Source organism: Aedes aegypti, chromosome 2 (genome assembly GCF_002204515.2).
Source record: "Aedes aegypti strain LVP_AGWG chromosome 2, AaegL5.0 Primary Assembly, whole genome shotgun sequence".
Lineage (NCBI taxonomy): Eukaryota > Metazoa > Arthropoda > Insecta > Diptera > Culicidae > Aedes > Aedes aegypti.
This window is the reverse complement of record NC_035108.1, coordinates 156,076,657-156,102,480: the sequence shown is the minus strand read 5'-3', so window position 1 is coordinate 156,102,480 and position 25,824 is coordinate 156,076,657. Positions and strand designations below refer to the sequence as shown.

Here is a 25,824-nt window from a genome sequence, read left to right as displayed (position 1 = left end):
GTTTGTTGTGAAAAAAAGAAGCAAATTGGTGCAACCGTTTTTAAGCAATGAACATTTTTGTTTCTGGTAATAATCAGGCTGTATAAAAATCTTGAAAACTTCGAAAAACATCATTTTGTAATTTTCAGATTTTTTGGAGAAAACTTAACCGATTTGTATGATTTTTTTCAGAGGAGCTCCTTATAACCTAACATTGTATAGCCCACATTTTAGTTTTTTGATAAATTGACAAAACACAAAATGCCGATCGGAGAAATTATATATGGGGAATGTCGGTCCCCCAAGCAACATCTGAATATCTTCAAAGCCATATGACCAATGATCAATACTGATACAGATTCTAAAAGTAGAAGAGTTTTTTGAAGGCTTGTGAAAATGGTGCTAAAATGTCGAAAAACAAAAAAGTTATCGCTGTTTGAATATTTTTTGTGGTAAAAAAATGAAACTGCCGGTAGAGGGGTTAACAACATTACCCGAACCCATGACCCTCAGTTTGGTCTTACTGAGTAGCTGCTCGTTTACTGGTACGGCTATCTGGCTCCCATTTCAAATTTACTAGATTTTATTTTTTACATCGAGTATTTTGCTTAAAATAGGATTTACTGTAATGTAAGGGATCCGTCAGTGTTTGAAAATCAGGATTGAAGCGCCAAATGATACAAAATAAACCGATGCAAACCTAGGTAGTTAGAAAGCCGATTCGGATTGAAAAGTTAACCAAACGCGATCAAGAAAGAAGAATGCAAGTGAAGTGAGTTGAAATGGTTTTGAAATATAGATATTTTTTTACTTTAAGACACGAATGCACCATAATATCTAAAATCTCTATAATAAACAATAAAAAGATTGTCAAAATCAGGTCATCAATCGAATTGAAGCATGAATATGCCTTATGATATTGTTACATAGATTTCAGCAATAATTTTTCAAATGACACAATATTTATTTGGAAACTATCAGATTTGAATATAAAGACACTGACAATGCTTCTGATGAGACATGGCTTTTTGGTTTAACATGAGTTTTTGAAGTTTCACGACCTTTGGATTACAAAGGAATGTGTAAAGCTCTGACCACACTAAGTTTGTTTGTCCTTTCGTTTTTTTTTTCTTTTTGAGAGTCTTCCTGGAAAGCATTACACGGGAAAAAATTCTGTGGTAATAATTACTATTGTAGCTGACTACGCCCATTCTTGAAACTACCATGGAATTTCAGACCAATTTACTATGTTTACGGTACATCCCACTACATTACTGGTACATTTGACAGAAATAATTTACAACAATCTGATTTCGACAACAGACATGGTAAAATCAAGCGCATTTCTGGTCTGGTGAAAATTGCCGGTGCGAGCGCTTAAGTTAACCCCCTAAAATGGTAGTTTTTACCGCACAATTTTTTTGCGTGTATGTACGATTATGACCTTTGAAGAGAGCAACACACGAAACAACGGACTTGCATGCAACGCCAAATGGCACATTCGTAATATTGAGCATTTTGCACCTTATTAGACTATACTGTGCAAATAATTTTTGCACAGTGAACATTTTCACACCTCACACATACACTTGAACAACAGCCTGCCAGTTGCTTTGATTCCATTGTTTTTGTCTCTGTTTTGATTTTGCTTTGCACGAACGAATTTTTGACTCTCGAAACGCATATCTTTCTAGTCAACATCTTAAATTTCAGAATACAAACCGATCATTGTCAGAAATGCCGCTGGAAAAATGCTCCAGTGAGTAGTGCAGAAATTACCCTTGCAGATGACCATGATGATCCTGCAGTTCAGTTCGTTCATGAACGGTCAAGACTGCTTTTAAGCAGTGGAGGTGAGCAATTCTCGCTGAAACCAGGCCGCCATCGGCACCCATCGTTAGAATTCCAATTTTATGTCACTGATCGCTAGCTTTCGATAAAACTTAAGGGTGGTCCTTTTTGTTTTCCCAAATTGGTGGACCCCTCGTACGCCAGCTAGCTAAACAGTTTGCAAAAAAGCCCATTTTTTGATAAATCTTGGGTTTTTCTTCACGTGATATGTCTCATATTTCCCTTGGAACACATACCAAACTTAATGGCATCGTATAGAGAAAGGATATAGCTTTCATTTGAAGTTAAAAAAAATCCGGCGGCCATTTTGAATTTGGCCGCCATCTTGAATTTTGTTAGAAAAATCGTTTTTTCACCATTAGCGCACCGCTCGTTTTGAATTCTGAGATCACCATCAGAAAGCTGAGGAAAAATTGCGTAAGATAGGCTACAGAAACTAGGTGTGCAATGGTATTTACCCTATGAAATGATCGATTTTCTAAAACATGTTCCACGATTTTGACGTATATGGCGAGTGCAATCAATGCAAACATCATTTTTGGTACAACAAAGATACAAGTTTTCAATCGTTGGTGTATTTTTCGAGTCAGATGAAGAATAGGAGTATTATTTAGAGTGATAAAATCTGGCGGCCATCTTGGATTTTGACGCCATCTTGATTTTGACTAGTAGATTTTTCACCTTGATAGCACTCAGCATGTCGAATTTAGAGGTTACCAATAAAAACAAGGTTACGTATACTCTTCTTCTTATTATTCTTCATTTTCCTGACGTTACGTCCCTAGTGGAACCGAGCCTGATACTCAGCTTTATTAGTTATAAATACAGGTTATTAAATAGGAATTTTCTTTTATAATACGATTTTTAATAACAGAATATTTCTTCGACATATCTTTGAATTCAGTTATTATGAATAAATAAATTTAATGAATAAAATCCGTCCAAAAACATTGATTGAAATAAACAAATTTTTTTTTACCATATGCTTTTTTTGTCATCGAATGAAGTTTATAAATTGTGAGTGGCGTGATTCGCGGGATTATTTAGTAGTGTGTGATCCTTTGACCGTGACGCTTGCTCCTGCGTGGGCGGGTGAAGCGGTCAAGCAGGATTAATGGTGTTTCGCGCGCAGTGGAGTGAAAAAGTGTGTTGTATTTTGCGGTAAGCACAGTGCTGCGATGGAAGAAACAACATTACATCCTGGTAAAATCATTCTTTATTATTATTTACCTACCTATTTCCATATGAAACTAAATACGTGCCAGGGTCGAAAATTAAATTTTCGATTCGGGAAGTGTAAAAATATTTCAGATATCCATTTGATATCTGGGTGTTTTTATGCGGGGCTTACTGTATATGAAAATGACCTCAGAATGTGTGTGTATTTACTGCCATTCTTGAAATGGGTCGTTGGAATATCAGTAGAGCTATCACCTTTCATCTCCTGGGCTAAAATTGTCTGCAGATATGAAGATATCGAAGGGTATCAATAAATACATGCATACAATTTTCTTCCATAAAAGCACTGCCGGTCAGTGGGAGGTGGATTGTATATACACACACACACACACACGAATGAAGTTTATAAATTGTGCGTTGGGACATTAGTAAATTTTGTGGTAATATCTGTAGTTTTAACGTAAAACATTTCCAAAAGTGCATTAATTTAGAATGAAAATCTTAAATTTTTAAGCAAAAAAATCCTTGATTTTCTGAATCATAAAGTATTGTTTTTACTAACACCCAACATGCATGTGAAAAATAGCGAAATTCAAAGGTGAGAAGCAGGCTTTGTTCTAATGTGGACGTAATGCCGAAACTCAGGTGAATCATTTGGAGTTTGGAAAATCTGGTGGCCATCTTGGATTTCGACGCCATCTTAGTTTTTAGCAGTAGAATGATTTTTTACCATCTCAGCGCTCTTCATGTTTAATTAATTAAAGATCTCCGTTAAAAAACAAACAGATTCTTTATTTCTTATCTTATTTTAGTTGTTCAACAGGTTGTTCATTTCTATCAATGGTTTTAGACCAAATAAATGAAAGAATTAATGCTATTTTTCAACTCGCAGATATGCAGAACAATCATTCAGGTGGCAAATAAGCGTTAAAAAATTCTACTTGTAAATTTATTTTTGAAGCTTAGGGGCTGACTCTATTCCAGTAGGGACGTAACGTCAGGAAAAAGAAGAACAAGATGAATAGTAAGTGTAACGGTGGCATTAAAATTCAACATGTTGAGTGTTATCAAGGTGAAAACTCATTCAACTACTTGAAACCAAGATGGCGTCAAAATCCAAGATGGCCGCCAGATTTTTTCACTCAAAATAATACTCCTATTCTTCATCTGACTCGAAAAATACACCAACTATTGAAAACTTGTATCTTTGTTGTACCAAAAATGATGTTTGCATTGATTGCACTCGCCATATACGTCAAAATCGTGGAACATGTTTTAGAAAATCGATCATTTCATAGGGTAAATACCATTGCACACCTAGTTTCTGTAGCCTATCTTACGCAATTTTTCCTCAGCTTTCTGATGGTGATCTCAGAATTCAAAACGAGCGGTGCGCTAATGGTGAAAAAACGATTTTTCTAACAAAATTCAAGATGGCGGCCAAATTCAAAATGGCCGCCGGATTTTTTTTAACTTCAAATGAAAGCTATATCCTTTCTCTATACGATGCCATTAAGTTTGGTATGTGTTCCAAGGGAAATATGAGACATATCACGTGAAGAAATACCCAAGATTTATCAAAAAATGGGCTTTTTTGCAAACTGTTTAGCTAGCTGGCGTACGAGGGGTCCACCAATTTGAGAAAACAAAAAGGACCACCCTTAAGTTTTATCGAAAGCTAGCGATCAGAGACATAAAATTGGAATTCTAACGATGGGTGCCGATGGCGGCCTGGTTTCAGCGAGAATTGCTCAGGTATTATTTTTCACTTTAGTTCTTCCGCTAAAATGCCAAGATTCCGATCCGCTCATCGACTAGGAACTGAACCTGGAAACAATGAACGGAACCGATTCCTAGCACTCGAATGATGATCAGCCGTCCCTGACATAAACTCCAGACACTGCAGAAGCAAACCCTTTTTCCTAGCAGTATACGACCTAAGCTCCCATCGGGATTGGTTGTCCGATCTTCACTAAAGGTTCTCGTACCCGGCTAGTATCGTGAGGAGATAGAGATAGGAGTGGCTCGACTGGAGACTAAGAACCACACATAGGGATCTGTTTTATATTTCTGCAAGTACGCGAAGTACCAATCAACATTTGCAACCCTCAATATGACGCTTATGGCAACCAATGCCGAAGTGACTTAAAAGTTCAAAAACTATGCTCCCTATATTTAAATATTAATTCTTATTCACAATACAACGTGATAACTTGCGTGAAAATAAACAAGTTTTGATAACATCTAGGGTAGATGTAAGAATAGTAGAGGTACTAAGCACTATTGAACTTCATTTAACCGCCTAAATTCAAGAAGCGCAATTAATGTACAGGGGATAGGCAAAATGATTGAGATAGGCAAAATTTTGCCCAAATTCAAATGCTTATAACTTTATGAAAAATGGATGGAATTGGATGCGTCTGGAAGCAGTCGACGGCAAATTTGGTCCAGTTTTAGGAACTTCTTTGGCCATGCATATTGGCCACTGGACACCGGAGATGTTCCGGATTTTCTGAGGTCATGTCCAAATGTCATTTTTTCTGTCGCTTGTATTTTTGTGCGGTGTAAAGTTAGATAGAGGTTTGCAATTTTCCTAGAAACTAGAACTAATAGGAAGTTGAATGTCACCGGACGTATTAAGATTGGTTGGAAATCTTCAGAAATATGACCATTTCCGTAAAACTGGTTCCGGAAAGCATAATCAGTCATGTTTGTATTTCCAATCATGTAAATATTATCCGGAGCTATATCCAAGCAGACAGCAACCTTAAAAATGATGTTTTCTGCAGCGTATTCAGAACCTTTAGATGCACAGACCACTCCATAGAAGGTTCCAGGTGCCCTGGGGGAAGTGGTCAATTAGGAACATATCTGGAACCATATCAATATGGGCATCAAACTTCATGATTTTCAAAGGTTATGCTTTCCGAAGCATTTCCAGCATCACCGGCTGCCATGACCACTTTATAGTAGGTTCCAGGTGCCCCGGGGGATATGGCCAATTCGGAACATGTCCGTTTAGAATCACATTCTACCATAAACAGAAAGATTTATGTGACTTGGAAAATGGCGATCATTTTCAGAACCACAAGATGTAATAATCACTCTATAGTAGATTCCAGGGGCTCTTAGCTATGTGGCCAATTCGAAACATGACCTCATCCCCCAGGGCCCATAGAACTTACTATACAGCAGTCTTCAAGTGAACATGCACCGTGTCCAACTTGAGTACAAGTTCTTCGTGTGCAAGTTTATTTCGAACTTGAACACCAGCTTGTACACAGGTACAAGATGAACGCAAACATCATGGACCTGTATTGTACACAAGAGCGTGGCTCAAGTTTGTACACAGGTTTGAACATTGAGTTTGTACACGGTTCATTTGTACTTTTGTACACACGGTGTACGAACATTGTAGATGACGCGGTTCGTTCGGCCACTCATCAACTATTACGTGTAACAAATTTGATCCGTTCCAACAAATCTGAAGGCTATTCTACTGGCCTTGCTCTTCTAGACATAGAAAAGGCATTCGACAGTGTTCGGCATGAAGGCTTGATTGTTGCCTTGATTCTTCAGGGCAGAATGTTGGTACTAATATTAAACAATACTTACCCGAGTTACCTCAAGGATGTCAAAAATCTTTGTTTGCGGATGACACAGGTCTCTCCGCCAAAAGAGAAAACCTGCGTAACATCTGTACTAGATTGCAAAAGAGTCTGGATATGTTTTCTTCATACTTGCAAAAATGGATGATTTCCTCCCCAAAACTCAACTGAAAATATTCCCACATAAACCAAAAGCACTTTATTTTAAACCTTCAAGTAGATATGTTGTCACAATGAGAAGGGTTCCAATGAATTGGTCAGATGAAGTTAAGTATCTAGGGCTAATGCTCATTTAACTTTCAAAAATCACATTGAGGGCATTCAAGCCAAAGGTAACAATTATATAAAATGTATGTAACCACTTATTAACAAAAAATAGAAACTTTGTGTTCAGAAATCTCTTTGAAAATTTTACTTTTGATCTTAAAAAAATCAGGCCGGCCTTGCTGTACCAATATAGACTAGCTGTTGTAATACCAAGAAGAATGCTCTACAGAGGATTCAAAATAAAATTTTGAAAATGATTCTGACGCTTCCTCCCTGGTATAGTACTAATTAGTTACATAGAATATCCTATGTTGAAACATTAGAACAAATGTCAAATGAAATAATAAATAATTTAGACAAAAATCGTTGGAATCTTCTATTGCTACGATAAATGCGCTGTTCATTTAGGTTAAGTTAGGTTAAGTAAATTGAACGCGTTTTTTTTCTTGTAACCAGGTTAAAGCAGGTCTCCTGGTAAAATTCTTAACTGCTACGGCAAATGAAATGTAATATGTTGTTAATAATATGTTAATAAAAGCTTCAATTTGTTTTTCCAAATTAGGATGATAGTGTTGCCTAACACAGAACACCTAGATATAAGAAATGAATGTATACTGCTTCGCGACTAAAAGTGGGTGAACCAACGTGCGAAGTTCGTTTTTTGACCGGCTCGCAGCTCGATTCTTAATAGTGCGCATAATGCACACGGCGGAGGGCATAGATGCGCACTATAGCGTAACGACTCGCGACGTGGCGAAGTTGGTCAAAAATCGAACTTCGCACGTCGCGAAGCAGTATAATGTTTGGAATGATACTACTAAAGAATTTAAAAAAGAGCGTTAATTTTTTATTTAATTTTTTTTTTAATTCGTGTTGGATACTTTTGGCTCACTGGCTTTATTTCGTGTTTGATTTATGATAAAGACTGGTAACCCCTGGGTTACCAAGTGTCCAGCCTCACGCGCAGAATTTTGTCGGGATCTGAAAAAAATGGTTGCTGTTCGATCTACGCCATCCGCTCAACCACTAAATTAAAATATTAGATACCGGAATATTTCTTTTTGCTCCGCCAAAATAATTTTGTAATTTTTATTATCCTGAATTTTATCTAAATGTCACAAATATTTCAGTGGGAAAAAGTATACAAATTTCTCCTCGAATTGATTTTGTCTGAAAATCTGTCAGAACTTTCTGGATTCCATCAGCAATTTTTGGAGCGTTGTTAAAACGACAATCATGGACTATATCATTATTATTTAAGCGAGAACCAAATTTTATTTTTCCGCGGATTCTGCTAGAATTTTCCAAAGAATCCTTATTTTCCAGGTGTGGGTAAATCTGTTGTACTATTAAAGGCAGCTCGAAATCAACTGTGTTTTGAGCCGTGTTTACGTCTTTTTTTTTGATTTTATATTGATTAATAAGCCTTAAAAACCGAGTACTGATTCGTTGAAGTTCTTGGTTTGACACATCCTAAAAATTTGAAATTATTGTGTTTTACAGTATTTGACATATGATTCAATATGCTACGTCCATGCACAATGGTTGAAAAAAAAAAGTATGGCCAAAACTAGTTTTATCGCCTTAATCGATGAAATATGTAATTTAAATATGTTATTTGACTTTTTCATTATTTCAGAATGGGTTATTCATATTAGACTGGCCCTTGAACAAAAAAGTTAGAAAACTCAACGGGGCACCCCCTAGATATGTGCCGGGTTAAAAAAAAGTTCTTTCAAAATTTCAACTCGATTGGTTGCTTCACCAGCCAGCGCATTCCATTCAAAGTTTGTGTGGGATATTTTAATTTTAAATTCATTGAAAATTTTCCCTACGTCACTGTTTCGTTCCGTTTACTAATTGATCGCGTTAAATTGAGCTCAGAATGATAAATACGCTAGTTGATACCCTAATGAATGTAATTGCAGAACGTTTTATGTGGATATAAGCTCATTTTCATTAACATTCTAGTTGTTGAAAGTTAGGCTTAGATCAGCACTCCAGTACAATCATATAAATGCATACGCCTTGTGCAGCAGCTCGCTCAGCGTCATAGATGGCTATGATGCGTTTAGTGGCTATAATCAAGCTATGCGGAAGAAGCACAAAGCAGTATTGTGTAAGTTTAACAAATCTACTTCAGATAAGTAAAACACCAGCTTTAGCCATTTTAATCATGATACAACTTTCTACAATATTTTTCGTCATGGTATCAAGTAGTGTTTTTGACATTATGGGTAACATTAAACGTGATCAACTATTTTCCTGAACCAAACAGTAGATGATGTGTTGTTTCCCATATGTTTGAGCTGGAAATCCCATATTAACATCAATTCAAATGCGCCAGCTCATGGAACGACCAAACGAGCTGACATTTTCAGAAACTCTTACTCTAAACCTGAGAAATAATCCTGAAGGGTGCCTCGTGGAATTATACAACTTTATTTTTCTCCCATACTGAGCTGAGCCAGTCTAATTCACATATTACGTAACTTTTTTTTATTTTATTTTTTTCATTAGAAATGCAATAAAATTTGGCTGAAAGCACAAGTTTTGTTTGTTTTTGACCGAGATTGACCAAAACTAAAAAAAGTATTGAACTATTCAAATAGATCTAACTTGAAAATCAGCAAATTTCTGCAAAAATTTAAAGTGTTATATGGAATTCTATTAAAATTTCAACCAAATATATTTTTACTTAATCATGCTCGATCATTTTGCTCATTTTCAAAGGTTAGACCAGATTTTAGTGATTCAAAATATTTAGGGAATGAAATGACGTCTACTTGTTTATCATTTTCCCGGTAACGGAGTGGTTATAAACAAATGTGTTCTTTGTCTCGATCTCTCCCTATTCCGATGGTCCCTTCGATATCAATATGTAGATAGTCGATTGTAATTTTATGCTTGTGATATGACTATACTCTTCTTGTTTGGTTTACTTTATATATTATGCTAGTAAATTGTTTTATTCTGAGTATTAAACATCGATAGTTAAATTATTTAGTTAAAAGTTTTTAGATCTTACCTTTAGAATATTAAACAAGATATGTAATGGTCGACAAGAGAGGATGTTAGAAACGAAGGGGTGATAAGTGACGGAAACCTTTGAGAAAATCGACTAGGAAAATTGTTTTTGAGCAATTTTTCATTCTATACAAATTGTACACGAGGTAAAAAAAAGAAGCCAATTTTCAACAAATTAAGCTATTTTTGCTATTGAGAAAATGTAGTTGAAGAGATTGAAAATAGTAAAAAAAAATTAGTGTTCTTAACTCAAAACCGATCAATTTATTACTTGCACCCCATTGCGTTTGGCTCCTCACATGATCCTTCATAGTGGTAGGATTTTTTGTATCCCTCTGCCCTTCTTGTGGTCTATTAGCATTAGCATAAGCATTATGCAATTCGCACAAATTCGTAAATGGTACAGTCGGGGTGGATTGAATAAGAGAAAAGTTTGAAAATTCTTTCTTTCATTTTTCATGTTAAAAATAGAGCTTCTTCCATTTTTCATGATAGTACTGAGGTGGTAAATGTTCGGGTTTATTTTCAGTAAAGGGACGGGGCTTTAGAATGTTTGTGTCCTCAGTCAGACACAAACATTATACAAACTCTAGTATTTTTCTTATTGTACTTTTAATCCCGCATATTTGTATAATAAGTCCCATTTTTATTTGTCGAACTGTGCGATAGAGTGTTTTTTTTACAAAAAATGGTTTAATATTAAACAAAAAGAATGCTTAGCCAAGTGGTTAGAGTCTACGGCTACACGATATACGAATGCGAAAATGGCAACAAAGGCAATGAAAGCTCTCAGTTAATAATTGTGGAAGTGCTCATTGAACACTAAGCTAAGAAGCAGGCTCTATCCCAGTGAGGACGTAATGCCAAGAAGAATAATGCTTTTAATATACTAAAATAATGATACGTATGTTGACAGTTAAAGCAGAAATAAAAAGCGAATCAGCTTTGATAAGCACATGTATTCAGTTGGTCCCCAAAGGATGTCGAAAATCTCAAATTAAACAGAACGGAACGCAAAACGAACTGGTGAACATTATACATGCGTTTGTACTCAGGATTTGTACACGGGTTCGTACTCGCGTTTTGTACACGGGTTTGTACATGGGTACAAAACTGTGCGCAAACTTGTACATTGCGCTCGTGTTCAAGTTCGTGTACAAGTTTCCTTGTACACCATAAGCATTGGATGCAATGTTCAAATGAGTGCAAAAACATCCGTACGCGTTGTGTTCATGCCACACCGTGAAGACTGCTATACAGTGGTCGTATAAATAAGTTGCGCTGTAAATACTTCTATTAGCATCACCTTCAAAAATCTTGATGTTCATACCCATATTGATGTTTTTTCGGGCATGTTTTGAATTGGCCATATCCCCCGGGGCACCTGGAATTAACTATGGAACTTTAAAATCTTGTGAGTTACAAGCGAATTTTGAGTCTTTTATATATATATTTGAACTTAATACTCTCAATTTACAAAAATTACGTACTCACAGTTATTGCAGCAAAAGTTGCCTATTGTATAGCCTTTCAAATGCCGCTAAAAGAAAAAAATTATCGAACCAACTCCATGAGTTATGGGCATCTGAAGATTTCATAGTTTTTCACTTAAATTTGCTTATAATTCCAAAATCACAAGAAATACAACCTTGCGATGTCCAGCAAAAATGTGTGTCTTTACTTCCTCTGCAACTCTGATGAAGACCACATTCACGTAAAACTGAAAATAAAAAAAATTAGACCAACTTATATAACTTATTTTTTGCGTCCACTCTAAGTTAAAACTTTCAAAATCAATTTACTTAGCTCAAATGAGGAGTGTCTTCGACAAAGTTGTTCCAAATAACATTGTCAATAACAATAACAAAATTTCATCAAACAAAAAAGTTTGAGTCAAAATTTTAACTTAAAGTTTTAAAGGGGTGGCCCCCTAAACAACTTTTTTCTTAAAAGATGCAAAACTCATTTACGAAAATCTTCTCTGAAGACATCGAACGTCTAATATCGACGAGAACAGAGAAAACACTTTTTTTCGGCTAAATTGTCGATTCGGTCCATTGTGCAATGTTCAATACTTTCCTGACGAAAAAAACACCCGTGCTGAAGCGGGATTTGAACTCACACTTCTTTGATCGATGCGGCTAGTTACTTTGCAAAACTATACGCACGGCAATAAAGTTGATTCATTTTGCTTAATAATATATCAACTTATGTAAGTCTCAAAATTCAAGATCTGAACAGTACTATTTTTAAGGTAAAAGAAACGAAACGATATTTTTTATATTAGCGGATAATTTAGACTCCGAACTTCGTACAGTGCTTAATAGTTTAGTAGTATTTGATAGTAGTGCAAAAGTTTAAAACCAAGTTTTAAGACACATTTCGTAAATCAACATCATAAACAACATTTTTGCGAGTAATATCAACATGGCCTTCCTTGGACGAGTGGTTAGAGTCCGCGCCTACAAAGCAAAACCATGCTGAAGGTGTCTGGGTTCGATTCCCGGTCGGTCCAGGATCTTTTCGTAATGGAAATTTTCTCGACTTCCCTGGGCATAGAGTATCATTGTACCTACCACACAATATACGAATGCAAAAATGGCAACTTTGGTAAAGAAAGCTCTCAGTTAATAACTGTGAAAGTGCTCATATGAAGACTAAGCTGAGAAGCAGGCTCTGTCCCAGTGACGACGTTAACGCCAAGAAGAAGAAGAAGAAGATCAACATGGACTGGATACATCAATAGTATGCCGTTTGAACGACTCTGCAGTTCAGAAGCATTATAAGTAAAGGTTTGCAGCTCCACTTGTGCAATTTCATAAATTGTATGGCAGATATTGGACCAGCATGTATTGTAGAACACAAAAAAGATTATCGCGTCTGAATAGTTGACGTAATTTTTTAACGTTCCGTGGTGTCTTCTAAACACAATGTAAACAAAAGCAATTGTGCTTAATTACAAGTATCATTAATTAGTTCAATAATCGAAATCAAAACAAGTTTAGTAAAACAAGCATCCAATATCATGGGTGCCGAACAGCACAATTGTGGTGGTTCGTCCCGGGAGGGATATATTAGGTATTCCTTTACTAGACCCATATATGTTTCTCCAATAGTTTATTTATGCTCACATACTTCCGATAACTTAAAGAAATGCTTTCCGAAACTAATTCGGAAATTCTATAAGAATTTCCCTCTCGCGTCTAGATGAACTTCCGTTAAGATCTAGTTGTGCGGTAAAGAAAATAATAAAATATCTATTAAACGTCCAGAAATCAGTTTAGGGTTTCAAAAGAAAATCTTTAAATAGCCTACAAGTAAAACATCTATTAGAAAAATCGTTCATCGTTGGAAATTTGGTTTTAAAAACAATTCAATAAGATTAAATCAGAAATTTATTACGTGTAACGTTGAAAGGCTCCTAGAGATGGCGATAAACATATGCTAACAATTTTTAAAGCAATTAATCATAAGTCTGGATAAAACTATTAGGACTTTTAGAAGTGACTATTTAAAACAATAATTGTTTATATGAATTCATGAGAGCTTGAGCTTGAGCTTGATTGGCCGCCCATAGTTGCTGCTCCAGTATCAGCTCCGCTTACACAAAGAACCAACCAGATGACTGCTTGGGCCTAATACAGACACTCTCAGTGCACATAAGTGCTGGTGATCTTCTATTTTTTAGGCAACAATGGCGCCTGCCACGGCAAAATATAGACCAATGATGGGAAGGGCTCCCCTTGAATTGATCAAGATTTTTATCGCGCTGTATAAGTCCCCATATATGGGGAAGTAGGGGAAGATCCCCCAGTACCGGACAGCACCCAATACCGGAAATGGTCGAAAAACTGAGAAATCATGGTCCAATCAAAATGGTGTGGTAGAAGAAAAGGAAGCTACTATAGAGAGGAACGGTTGCGTGGAATAACCATCCTTGAAATATGCACGCTTTTTTGAAAAAAAAAACAGAGAAAACAAAAAAAGTTGACGTATACGATATATTACCTTAAATTTGAACATATGATTTTAATGATTTTAATATTGTTCGCGCCAACGCGAAGTTTTTGAGTTGTGAGTCCTTCCCACCCCTGTCCCATGTAACCTCGAGCCGCCGCGAGTATTTCGGCCTCTCATCCCGACCACTAACAACCACCCCAAATAACACACACACATACCACGTCGTTAGTTTTGCCTTGCACCCCATCCATTCGAGTGACATGATCAAACATGTACCTGTACGCAGTCAAGCCGACCAACCATCCATCTATGTACAGCGTGAAGCAGCACCCAAAAGAGTTTCCACTACCACCACCACAACAGACACCAGTTAGCAGACCGATTGCAGCATCCAGTATGTAGTAAATAACAGGCAGTGGAATTTTCCACCCTCGTCTCCACAACGTTGTGCATGCAACGCTTTTGGCTACCTGCCACCTATAAAGGGAGCTTGCATGCGCAAAGAGATTATTCAGTTTTCATTCAACCTTTGTACTATTAACATCGAAGAGAAGAAATAAGTTTAAGTTAAAGTTACCAAACCGCCTTTCCCTCCACCAGTGGAAGCCAAACAGCCTTTTCCAAGGCTAGAGTTGCAAGAACCCCCTCCAGTCGAGCTATCGGTCCTGTGCCCTGTTGCTCCCGGCAACAGGTGGACGGAAGATCAACAGATCTTTCCGTTCCCGCTCACCCGAGCCAAAGTCCCAGTTGCAACGCCGCAACATATGGTCCTTCGAACCGGATAGAGGAGCCAGTTCCTTGAAGGCTGCAACAGCAGCAGAGTCAGTCGTCAATCAACAGATTGAGACAAATCCATTCCAATTGCTATCGCCGATAGCAATCAGCTTTCCTACCAAAGGATTGCTGTTGTTCCTGCCCGGTAGCTCGACACAAGAGCGAAAAGAATATTCCTGGTTTCCATTGGTGGAGAGGAGACGAAATTCCCCAAGTGAAGTGAACAGAGACAGTGAAAAAGTCCCGAAGTCCGAATCATTTCCACCCCGAAAGTAAGTCGCGCGCGTGTGAAGTGGTTCCAGAATGGCCGAAGTGAAAAGGCTGTTCGCCCAACGTAGCCTCGTCGAGGCAAAAGTGAAGCGGCTCCAGGAACAGTTGGTTGACAGGGATGGTACCAACCGACCAAGCTTTGCACGAGTGAAGCTTTATGTTAGTGAGCTCCAGTTTCTGTACCAAGAATACCAGAGAGTGTATGGCGAGTTGCTGTCTGCATTCCCAGCCGAGCGGTATGCAGATCTTGACGAGAATTATGAGCGCTTCGAGGACCTCCATTTTGATGCCTGCTTACTGGTGGAAACGTTGTTGCTATCCTTTCCGACCACCGGTAACAAGTACCAGCACAGTCGAGCGTTGTCATACAACTATTTCGCTGCGACCACTGCGCCACGCTGGCGCACCCCGATCATACGAAGCCGATCACCGAATCCACCGAAGGAACAGTCCGTTCCGATTCCAGACGTGATGGAGAAGCCAAACACGTCGCCACCGAAAGAGTTGTCCCCAGAGCAGCTGTTCCCAGCCCAAGCGAACGAGTTGAAGGTGAGCCAGTTTGCCATCAACCCAATCCACTCCTTGCAGCCACCAAGCGCTGAAACTTCAGCCATGAAGTTAAATCCTGTGTGTGGAGCAGCCCTGGTCCGTTCCGAGGGTGATCTCTCCGAGGTCATCAAGAGCAAGTCGGCACCAATGCCGATTGTCCCGCCTTCTGTTGCTCCAATAGCTCAGAAGTGCCATCGTGAAGAAGATTCCACCCACAGTGGAAAAATGCCAACGACGTGTGAAGAGGTGACAACCGTTGCCTACGAAGACGAGCCCAATCCTCCGTGCAAGCAGAGTGAGTATTCTGCTAATCCAGCAAAGACCAACCCAGAGGAATTCCATGTCGGCAATGCATCAACCCAATTTGTCAACAACGTGAACAACATTCCATCCTGTGAAGTGACGAACCCGATTCCAATCAACCTGGTTGGAATCCATCCGAAGCTGACGTCGTTCCAGAGAACTACCGGATGTGGTGCGTTACCGAAGTCGTTTCTTATGCCACCCGGTTTCCATCCACCGCCCAGGTTGGCATCGATGCCAACTGACGTGCCCAAGATACTCCAGAATCCAGCAGCAAGTTCCCAGTCGTTCCAGTGCGCAACCGGTTTCCGTCCGGTGCTCCAGCGGTTCCCTTGTGTGGGTGGATTCCGCACAATTCCCATCAAGTTCCCGAGTGCGATCGGATTGTGTTTCAGTCCAGCGCCGAAGCAGTCATTCCGATTGACCGGATTCCATCCAACGCCGCAGCGATTCCCGTGTGTGGCCGGATCCATTCCGGCATTGAAGCATTCCTCCAACTTGACCGAATCCAATTCGGTAGTGAAGCCTTTCCAGCGTGTGTTCCCGGATGTGGCCGGATTCCCTCTGGTTATGAAGCAGCCGTCCAGTGTAATCGGATACCAGCCGGTGTCCCAGAGATTTCCAGCTGCAAGCGTGTTCCATTTGGTGGCCAAGAAGTTCCAATGTTTGGCCAGCATCCATCTGATTCGTGAGCAGCCATCTTGTGCGACCGGAACTCGTTCGGTTCTGAAACAATTCCCGCCTAGTGTCGGATCCCATCCGGCACCAGAGAAGCCTCCAGATGTGACCGGTATCCCTCCTCCGGTTCCCAAGCCTCCAGGTGTGACCGGTATCCCTCCGGTATCCAAGCTAGCCATGCCGTCTACAGAAATGCCTGCGAGATTCAAGCCGATTCGGATGTCAGCCGGCATCCCTCCGATCAGCAAGCCAATCCTGAAGATGAGCGAGATATGTCCAGCAAAGCACCCGTGTCCAGTGTCAACCGGAAGCCATGCAGTACCCAAGTGGTTGCGGTGTTCAACCACGATTCCACCGATAGCGATGCCATTCCTAACAACAGCCGGAATCCATCCGGTAAAGGAGTCAACCCCGATGCCCACCGGAAAACGTCCGGTATTAAGCGAAGCCCGAAACCAGAGATTGACCAAGAAGATGATGCCGCCGGTCAACCCGACTGGTGATTCCAAGCAACCCCTTACCAAGTCCAGGCCGGAGAAACCACCAGATGAAGCCCCCATGCGACGTCGAGCCAGCGAAGCCATCCCGGAGTGCGTGTCCCGAGCGCATCCACCCAAAGATGTTCATCAAATGGTAAGCAAGCTTTCGATTTGTGGTGTGTGCCTATTCCCTATCCTGGCTCAAAGTGGTTTCCCCAGTCCACCTTTGAAGAATCCCATAGAAACATTAGTGTTGTTGAGTTTCCATTGCCAACTTGAAGTTTTGTTCCATTGAGTAAGATGTGTATCCATGTAAGATTTCCACCCACAATACAGTCCACTTGACGAGTCCTACAAGAAATGATAATTCCATCAAACGATCTTTCATGTTTTGTGCCTTACCAAGTTTGTTTCCCTAATGTTGATTCCTTATCCTAATGTGAGTACCTAATATTGCAACTAGTAGTATTCGAATCCCTGTGAAGTGTTTGTCCAGTTATCCAAATACAGTCCACAAGTATTGATACATCCGTGTAAATCCCCAACATTTGAGTTAGTATGGCAGGCTACCATAAACTGCCCACCAATGTTTTCTGTAACACCTGTGCCCTTTGTGTAATGAAATTCAAAGTTCCTTGCAGTGCCTGAAGTAGAATTCCTTTTTATCTCGATTATTTCCCTTTGTGACATACAGCCACCAAAGTTGACCTATTCCAGAATTGTGAAGAGTTTTTTCTGCCTCAAGGTTGTCACCAGTTGATGATTCCATTTTTGTCATCTCCTGTGAAACAAGCAGTTTCTTCCGCAAATCAGTCCGTAGTTCCTTCCATCCCTTTGAGCTTATTTGTTAATACGTAGTAAGCTATTGTTTCCACCCTGACAGTCCTTTAGAGTTGAGTTCCTGAGTTCCCTTTTTGCGATCATGTTCGTCCTTACTATCAATGCAACTTCCCTTTTCCATTTTGGCCGGGGAGTATGTTCGCGCCAACGCGAAGTTTTTTGAGTTGTGAGTCCTTCCCACCCCTGTCCCATGTAACCTCGAGCCGCCGCGAGTATTTCGGCCTCTCATCCCGACCACTAACAACCACCCCAAATAACACACACACATACCACGTCGTTAGTTTTGCCTTGCACCCCATCCATTCGAGTGACATGATCAAACATGTACCTGTACGCAGTCAAGCCGACCAACCATCCATCTATGTACAGCGTGAAGCAGCACCCAAAAGAGTTTCCACTACCACCACCACAACAGACACCAGTTAGCAGACCGATTGCAGCATCCAGTATGTAGTAAATAACAGGCAGTGGAATTTTCCACCCTCGTCTCCACAACGTTGTGCATGCAACGCTTTTGGCTACCTGCCACCTATAAAGGGAGCTTGCATGCGCAAAGAGATTATTCAGTTTTCATTCAACCTTTGTACTATTAACATCGAAGAGAAGAAATAAGTTTAAGTTAAAGTTACCAAACCGCCTTTCCCTCCACCAGTGGAAGCCAAACAGCCTTTTCCAAGGCTAGAGTTGCAAGAACCCCCTCCAGTCGAGCTATCGGTCCTGTGCCCTGTTGCTCCCGGCAACAGGTGGACGGAAGATCAACAGATCTTTCCGTTCCCGCTCACCCGAGCCAAAGTCCCAGTTGCAACGCCGCAACAAATATGGAAAAATAATTTGGATCTCGCAAGAACCATGGAAAACCATCATAACTTGAAAGTGAGAATGTATTTTGTACGGTATTTGAACGAAATATGGTCAAACTAGAATTTTGGTCAAGCACTTCCTGTTTCCTAGTTTACGACAGCTTCGTTTGTTAGGTTTTTTGATGAACCACTTGCACACTTAGTAAATCTCAAATTACTCCTGTGAGTGTTGCAGTAAAATACAAATCCTAGAATAAAAATACTCAATGATGTACAAATTTAACGAATTCGAGGCATTTCGAGATCGTGTCCAGTATTGGGTGCAACCTTTTCATATTGGTCAATTTGAAAAGAATAATGCTTTTATTTTGTTAACATCTAAACAGATAACACTGAATCAACAATTTCACGCCACTATACTCGGTTCGTGGCCGCATCTCTCCATCCTCGGTTCTGTCCCACGCTCGCCAAATCGATACGCACTTGATCCCACCTAGCTCGCTGCGCTCCACGCCTTCTTGTACCAACCGGATCTGAAGCGAACACCATCTTTGCAGAGTTGCTGTCCGGCATTCTTGCAACATGCCCTGCCCATCGTATCCTTCCAGCTTTGGCCACCTTCTGGATACTGGGTTCGCCATAGAGTTGGGCGAGCTCGTGGTTCATCCTTCGCCGCCACACACCGTTCTCCTGCACACCGCCAAAGATCGTCCTAAGCACCCGATGTTCGAAGACTCCAAGTGCTTGCAGGTCCTCCTCGAGCATCGTCCATGTTTCATGCCCATAGAGGACTTCCGGCCTTATGAGCGTTTTGTACATGGTACATTTGGTGCGGGCGTGAATCTTTTTTGACCCCAGCTTCTTCTGGAGGCCATAGTAGGCCCGACTTCCACTGATGATGCGCCTCCGTATTTCACGGCTAACGTTATTGTCAGCCGTCAGCAAGGATCCAAGGTAGACGAACTCGTCGACCACCTCGACCACCAGACCAACTTTTGCTGCCTCGCGTTTCAGGCGGGTGTACAGGTCTGCCACCTTTTCAAATGTTCGGCCGACAATGTCTATATCATCCACGAAGCAAACAAATTGACTGGATCTCGTAAAAATCGTACCCCGGCTGTTGAGCCCGGCTCTCCGCAATATTGAACAACAGGCACGAAAATCTATCACCTTGTCGTAGTCCCCGACGGGATCCGAACGATCTGGAATGTTCGCCTGAAACCTTTACACAATTTTACACACCCTCCATCGTCGCTCTTATCAGTCTCGTGAGCTTCCCGGGAAAGCTGTTCTCGTCCATGATTTTCCACAGCTCTACGCTGTCGATACTATCGCCTGCCAACTTGAAATCGATGGAAAGGTGATACGTTGGGACCTGGTATTTACGGCATTTTTGGAGAATTTGCCGTACAGTAAAGATCTGGTCCGTTGTCGATCGGATGTCAGCGAAGCCGGTTTGATAACTTCCCACGAACTCGTTTACTACAAGTGACAAACGACGGAAGATGATTCGGGATAATACTTTGTAGGCCGCATATAGAATGATGATCGCTCGAAAGTTCTCACAATCTAACTTGTCGCCTTTCTTGTAGATGGGGCATATTACCCCTTCCTTCCACTCCTCCGGTAGCTGTTCTGTTTCCCAGATTGTGCCTATCAGCCGGTGCAGACAAATGGCCAGCCTCTCCGGGCCCATCTTTATGAGTTCAGCTCCGATACCATCCTTACTAGCAGCTTTGTTGTTCTTGAGCTGATGAATGGCATCTTTAACCTCCCTCAAAGTGGGGGCGGGTTGGTTTCCATCCTCCACAGTACTGACGAAGGCATTTCCTGCGTTGTCTCGACCTTCATTGCCTGTACTTTCAGCGCCATTCAAGTGCTCGTCAGCCCTTTCGACCACCTCACGCTCGTCCGTCAAAATGCTCCCATTCTTATCCCTGCACATCTCGGCTCGCGGCACGAAGCCGTTGCGGGATGCGTTGAACTTCTGATAGAACTTGCGTGTTTCTTGAGACCGGCACAGCTGTTCCATCTCCTCGCACTCCGTCTCCTTCAGGCGGCGTTTTTTTCCCCGAAAGAGGTGGGTCTGCTGTTGTCGTTTCCGTCTATAACGCAGCATGACCGCCCGCGCTGCATTCTTCTCCTCCAGAATCTGCCTACATTCCTCGTCGAACCAATCGTTCCGTCAACTCCGTCCCACGTACCCAACGTTGCTCACAGCTGCATTGTTGATGGCTGCCTTCACTGTTCTCCAGCAGTCCTCAAGAGGGGCTTCATCCAGCTCACCCTCTTCCGGTAATGCAGCCTCGAGGTGCTGCGCGTATGCCGCTGCGACGTCCGGTTGCTTGAGCAACTCTAGGTCATACCGGGGCGGCCGTCGGTACCGTACGGTGTTAACGCCGGCGAGTTTTGGGCGCAGTTTGACCATCACCAGATAGTGGTCAGAGTCGATGTTAGCGCCACGATAGGTCCTGACGTCGATAATTGTGCTTATTCTGCGCGGCGAGTGAGTCGATACGACTCACTCTCACCGTGAGTGACGTGAGACGACTAATGGTAATCAAATGGGAGCGAATTGACAATTGTCATCTCATTCGACTCGTGTCACCTCACACGCCGCGTAGAATAAGCACGAATGTCGGAGAAGTGCCGTCCATCAATCAGAACGTGGTCGATTTGTGATTCGGTCTGCTGTGGTGATCTCCAGGTGTAACGGTATGGAAGGCTATGCTGGTAGGTGCTACGGATGGCCATATTCTTGGAGGCGGCGAAATCAATTAGTCGTAAGCCGTTTTCGTTCGTCAGCCGGTGGGCGCTGAACTTTCCAATAGTCGGTCTTAACTCCTCCTCCTGGCCACCGGGAATTGGTTACCCGATCTTCCCTAAAGTTACTCGTACCCAGGCCAGTACTGGGAGGAGGTAGGGATAGGAGTTGCTGGGCACGAGGCTAAGGACCGCACAGAGGGGTCTATTTTATTCCTTCAGGTACGCGAGGTACCAATGGTACGCCATGCCCAGCCATTTACCAACCGATTAGAATAAATAGGTTTTGAATTACAAATTCAGAGTCTTAGGTTCCTGTACTTAGGGGCCTTCTTTAGCCGAGTCGTTAGAGTCCGCGGCTACAAAGCACAGCCATGCTGAAGGTGTCTGGGTTCGATTCCTGGTCGGTCCAGAATCTTTTCGTAATGGAAATTTCCTTGACTTCCCTGGGCATAGAGTATCATCGTACCTGTCACACGATATACTAATGCAAAATGGATACATTGGCAAAGAAAGCTCTCGGTTAATAACTGTGGAAGTGCTCATAAGAACACTAAGCTGAGAAGCAGGCTTTGTTCCAGTAGGGACGTTATGCCAAGAAGAAGAATAAGTGTCCGGTACTGGAGGATCTCCCCCTATACTTAGTCAGTTGAATGTTTGGATCTTACCTATGTTGAGCCAGGTGCATTTCGAACTGGCACCATCGACTGAGCAGAAACGATTCCGATACAATAAGCATTAGGCACCGCGAACGATCCATACAGGAGATTATGTTTTCCAGTATTCCATATCCGACCTACAAAAAAAGTATATTATCCTTATCGTTCCATCACAAGCATTTAGCTAGCAATAAGCAAACCTCAAAGTCTCTTTCATGCAGGCATACCGAAATCAGATCTTCCTGCTCCAAGCTGGGCAACATTTCGTCTAATACCCAAGCTCTGTCGTTATCGCTGTAGCTTACAAATACGTCATACTGATACTTCGCTTCGTCATCCAAACAACTTTTGTCCAGATACACTTTATCGTCGTTGTAGAAACTCAGAATCGCCGAATTTTTCAGCAGCACAAAGAAGTACTTGATGTAGAACCAGTACCAATAGATCAGCACGGCAAGTCCCAGCAAGATCACAGATACCACACAAGAAACTATGTATATCACAAGGTAATCTTCTATTAGATCTTCTATCGACTCTGGCATTTCTTCACTCACATTCGAATAAGATCCTTCGTCTTCTCTTCCGCAAACGGGGAGCCTTATAGTATTCACTTTCTTCTTGCTGGTAAAATTCATGCAAAGGTATTCTTCCTCATTGTAGTCGTACAAGTTTAAATGACCAACCGTATAAATGGGCTGTTGGGTAGTAACTTGCGATGTACTGTTATCTTTTTTGATTTCTTCTGAGTTATTTCCAAACACCATATTCAATAGTAATACATAATTACATGAACACTGCAATTGATTACCACCAAGAGCCAAATAGCTTAAGATTTCGAAATCTCTCAACATGCTACTAGGAATCAACAGAAGGTTATTGCTTCTCACATTTAGTAGTTTCAGATTATTATTAAACTGGAATATTCGATGTTGCCACGACTGAATGAAATTTCGACTTACATCTAGAACTTCTAAGCTCACTAAATCCCGCATAGGCGCCCCTTCAAATGACGCTAGAAAATTTCCGCGCAAGTTCAACACTCGAAGCTTATCCATACCGGTTATCCAATCTAGCTGTTGAATGCTAGCATTTTTGAAGAACAAAACTTCCAGGGTATCTCGCAATAGCTGAAAACTTCCAGCATTCAATGCTCTTGCGCAACCTACATTGCCCGACAAGTCAAGCATCTTGATACTTTCCATCAGAAACAGGTAGTCCATCAACGCCGGAAGGTCTGTATAGCAGTAGCTAACGTACTCCAACTTTCCCCCCAAGGAGCTCATCGACATGAACGCCTTCAGGTCCAGTTTAGTAAACGATAAGTCTAGAAATCGCAATTTCTGCAGCGGTTGAAAAATGTTTGGATCCATGTCCATGCCTTCGATCAGTCTCATGAATGGATTATCCATACGTGCTTCATCATCCCGGAGGGAGTGACTATCCATATGTGACAAATCCAGATGAACCAGTCGCCCCAAAGAGTAGAATAACGGGGCCGGAAGTTTGCTGATGAAGTTATGCGATAGGAACAGATATTCCAGTTTAGGTAGGTTGTGGAAAAAATCCGGTGGCAAAGACTGCAGCCGGCAGTATCTCATGTCCAATGCTATCAACGACAGCAGATGTGGCATTTTAGGACGAACCTCTGGAAAAGAAAAGTATTAGTAAAATATGGCTAAAATAAATCAACTCTGTGTACTTAGATCTGGTGAGAATATAAGGAAGGGGTTTTTCATCAAAGACAAGTACTCTACGTAGCGAAATTTGACTAGGCTATCAACAGGTAGGAAACTCATCCGATTGTACGCCATTGAGAGGTAGATTGTATTCTGAAATCATGAAAGAAAAGTTTATTCTTAATGACATGATGTAGGCTAACAGTGGAAGGTTATACAGTTAACTCATATCCACCTACCAAAAAGACAAAAATTCAAAATGTTTTTCGTGCACCGTGGGAATTCTTCGAAATATCCACCGATCAAAAATTGACGAATAAAGAAGCATTTTAATTCATCTTATACTTTTGCTGAGGGGGTAATGTAAATTTATTCCATCATATTTCAAAACGCAAACAAAAAGTTTGCGCATAGATTGAAATTAAATAGAAATAAAGGAACAAAACAGTAGCTTCAACGATTTAGTTTGAGTATGATGAAATACTGTAATTTTTTAACGGTTTTTCTAGTCTGCTTTCTTAACCCTCTAATACCCGGGGGGCGGGGTTACACTTTGGAATTTTGTGTATTTTTTCGTAGCTCGGAAATTAAAATGATTTTATTTTTGGCTTAAACCTTGACTCATAACACGCATATAAGAAAAGTTTTTTTTACGATTTTTGAAACTTATTTGTACAGTCGGGTCTCCTATTAAACGCATTCCTATAACGTGCACTCCTATTACGCTCACTCCTATAAGACACACCAGAACGTTATAGGAGACCCAGGGCTTATGGGATTTCATCACTTTGGGGGTGTCTTTGAATATCTCGTATGCCAAAAGAGATAGCACAGTACTGTCTTCGGCGAAGTTTCAGTGCAAAGAACGATCTACCTTTAGGAGTTGAGGATCATCCTTTTCGTTGAGAACTTGGCTGGTAGAGGCGCTTTTTCTGATTTGCACTATTTGAACCATGAGGGATAAGAATGCAAAATTTTGTAACATATGATATCTCTAGATCCTGATGTTTTGGAAGGTTGGTGTCTTCGGAAGAGTTGTTCAGTAGCTCAAGGGCTGACATGCGGTGGTCATTCTGATACGGAATTACGCCACCAGGCGGCGCTAGTGGGCATGGAGTTTTTGTTTTGCGCATAGCTCAGTAGCCTGACCACTTAGAAAGATGGCGTCTTCGGCAAAGTTGCTCAGTATCACAAGGGCTAACATTATTTGAGCCGAAAGTTTCCAAATTTTGCCACTAGGCGGCGATAGTGAGCAAAGAATTTTTGTTTTGCGCATAGCTCAGTAGCCTGACCACTAAGAAATATGGCGTCTTGGGCAAAGTTGCTCAGTATCACAAGGGCTAACATTATTTGAGCCGAAAGTTTCCAAATTTTGCCACTAGGCGGCGCTAGTGAGCAAAGAATTTTTGTTTTGCGCATAGCTCAGTAGCCTGACCACTTAGAAAGATGGCGTCTTCGGCAAAGTTGCTCAGTATCACAAGTGCTAACATTATTTGAGCCGAAAGTTTCCAAATTTTGCCACAAGGCGGCACTAGTGAGCAAAGAATTTTTGTTTTGCGCATAGCTCAGTAGCCTGACCACTTAGAAAGATGGCGTCTTCTGCAAAGTTGCTCAGTATCACAAGAGCTAACATTATTTGAGCCGAAAGTTTCCAAATTTTGCCACTAGGCGGCACTAGTGAGCAAAGAATTTTTGTTTTGCGCATAGCTCAGTAGCCTGACCACTTAGAAAGATGGCGTCTTCTGCAAAGTTGCTCAGTATCACAAGGGCTAACATTATTTGAGCCGAAAGCAAAGAATTTTTGTTTTGCGCATAGCTCAGTAGCTCGACCAAAGCTGTTCAGTATGACAAGGGCTATCGATTTCCCTCGCCATATTTATCCCTGCTTGCTTGATTTTCCTTCGCAAATATAAAACTTCTTTTTCATAACGATAATTCAATCCTATAAAATAAAACTTTTTCTCCCGATTTCTACGTATATATAAAATTTCGAAGCTCTCGGCTCAAATAATGTTAGCCCTTGTGATACTGAGCAACTTTGCAGAAGACGCCATCTTTCTAAGTGGTCAGGCTACTGAGCTATGCGCAAATCAAAAATTCTTTGCTCACTAGCGCCGCCTAGTGGCAAAATTATCAATACCATACAACTAAATGCAGGAAAA

The 25,824-nt window shown here is 41.0% G+C and overlaps 1 protein-coding gene across 2 annotated transcripts in view; it reads right to left on the bottom strand.

The window, feature by feature from the left end:
• The window catches only part of LOC5577966 (toll-like receptor 13), a 95,655-nt gene that overhangs the window by 7,076 nt on the left and 62,755 nt on the right, over positions 1–25,824 (bottom strand). For both annotated transcript variants that reach the window (XM_021842893.1, XM_021842892.1), the window contains 3 exons: positions 23,686–23,815; positions 22,187–23,631; positions 21,996–22,123 (listed from right to left, as the gene is read on the bottom strand). In XM_021842893.1, the coding sequence (XP_021698585.1) occupies positions 21,996–22,123; positions 22,187–23,631; positions 23,686–23,797 (1,685 nt within the window). In that variant the 5' untranslated portion in view covers positions 23,798–23,815. The remainder of the gene's footprint in view (positions 1–21,995; positions 22,124–22,186; positions 23,632–23,685; positions 23,816–25,824) is intronic.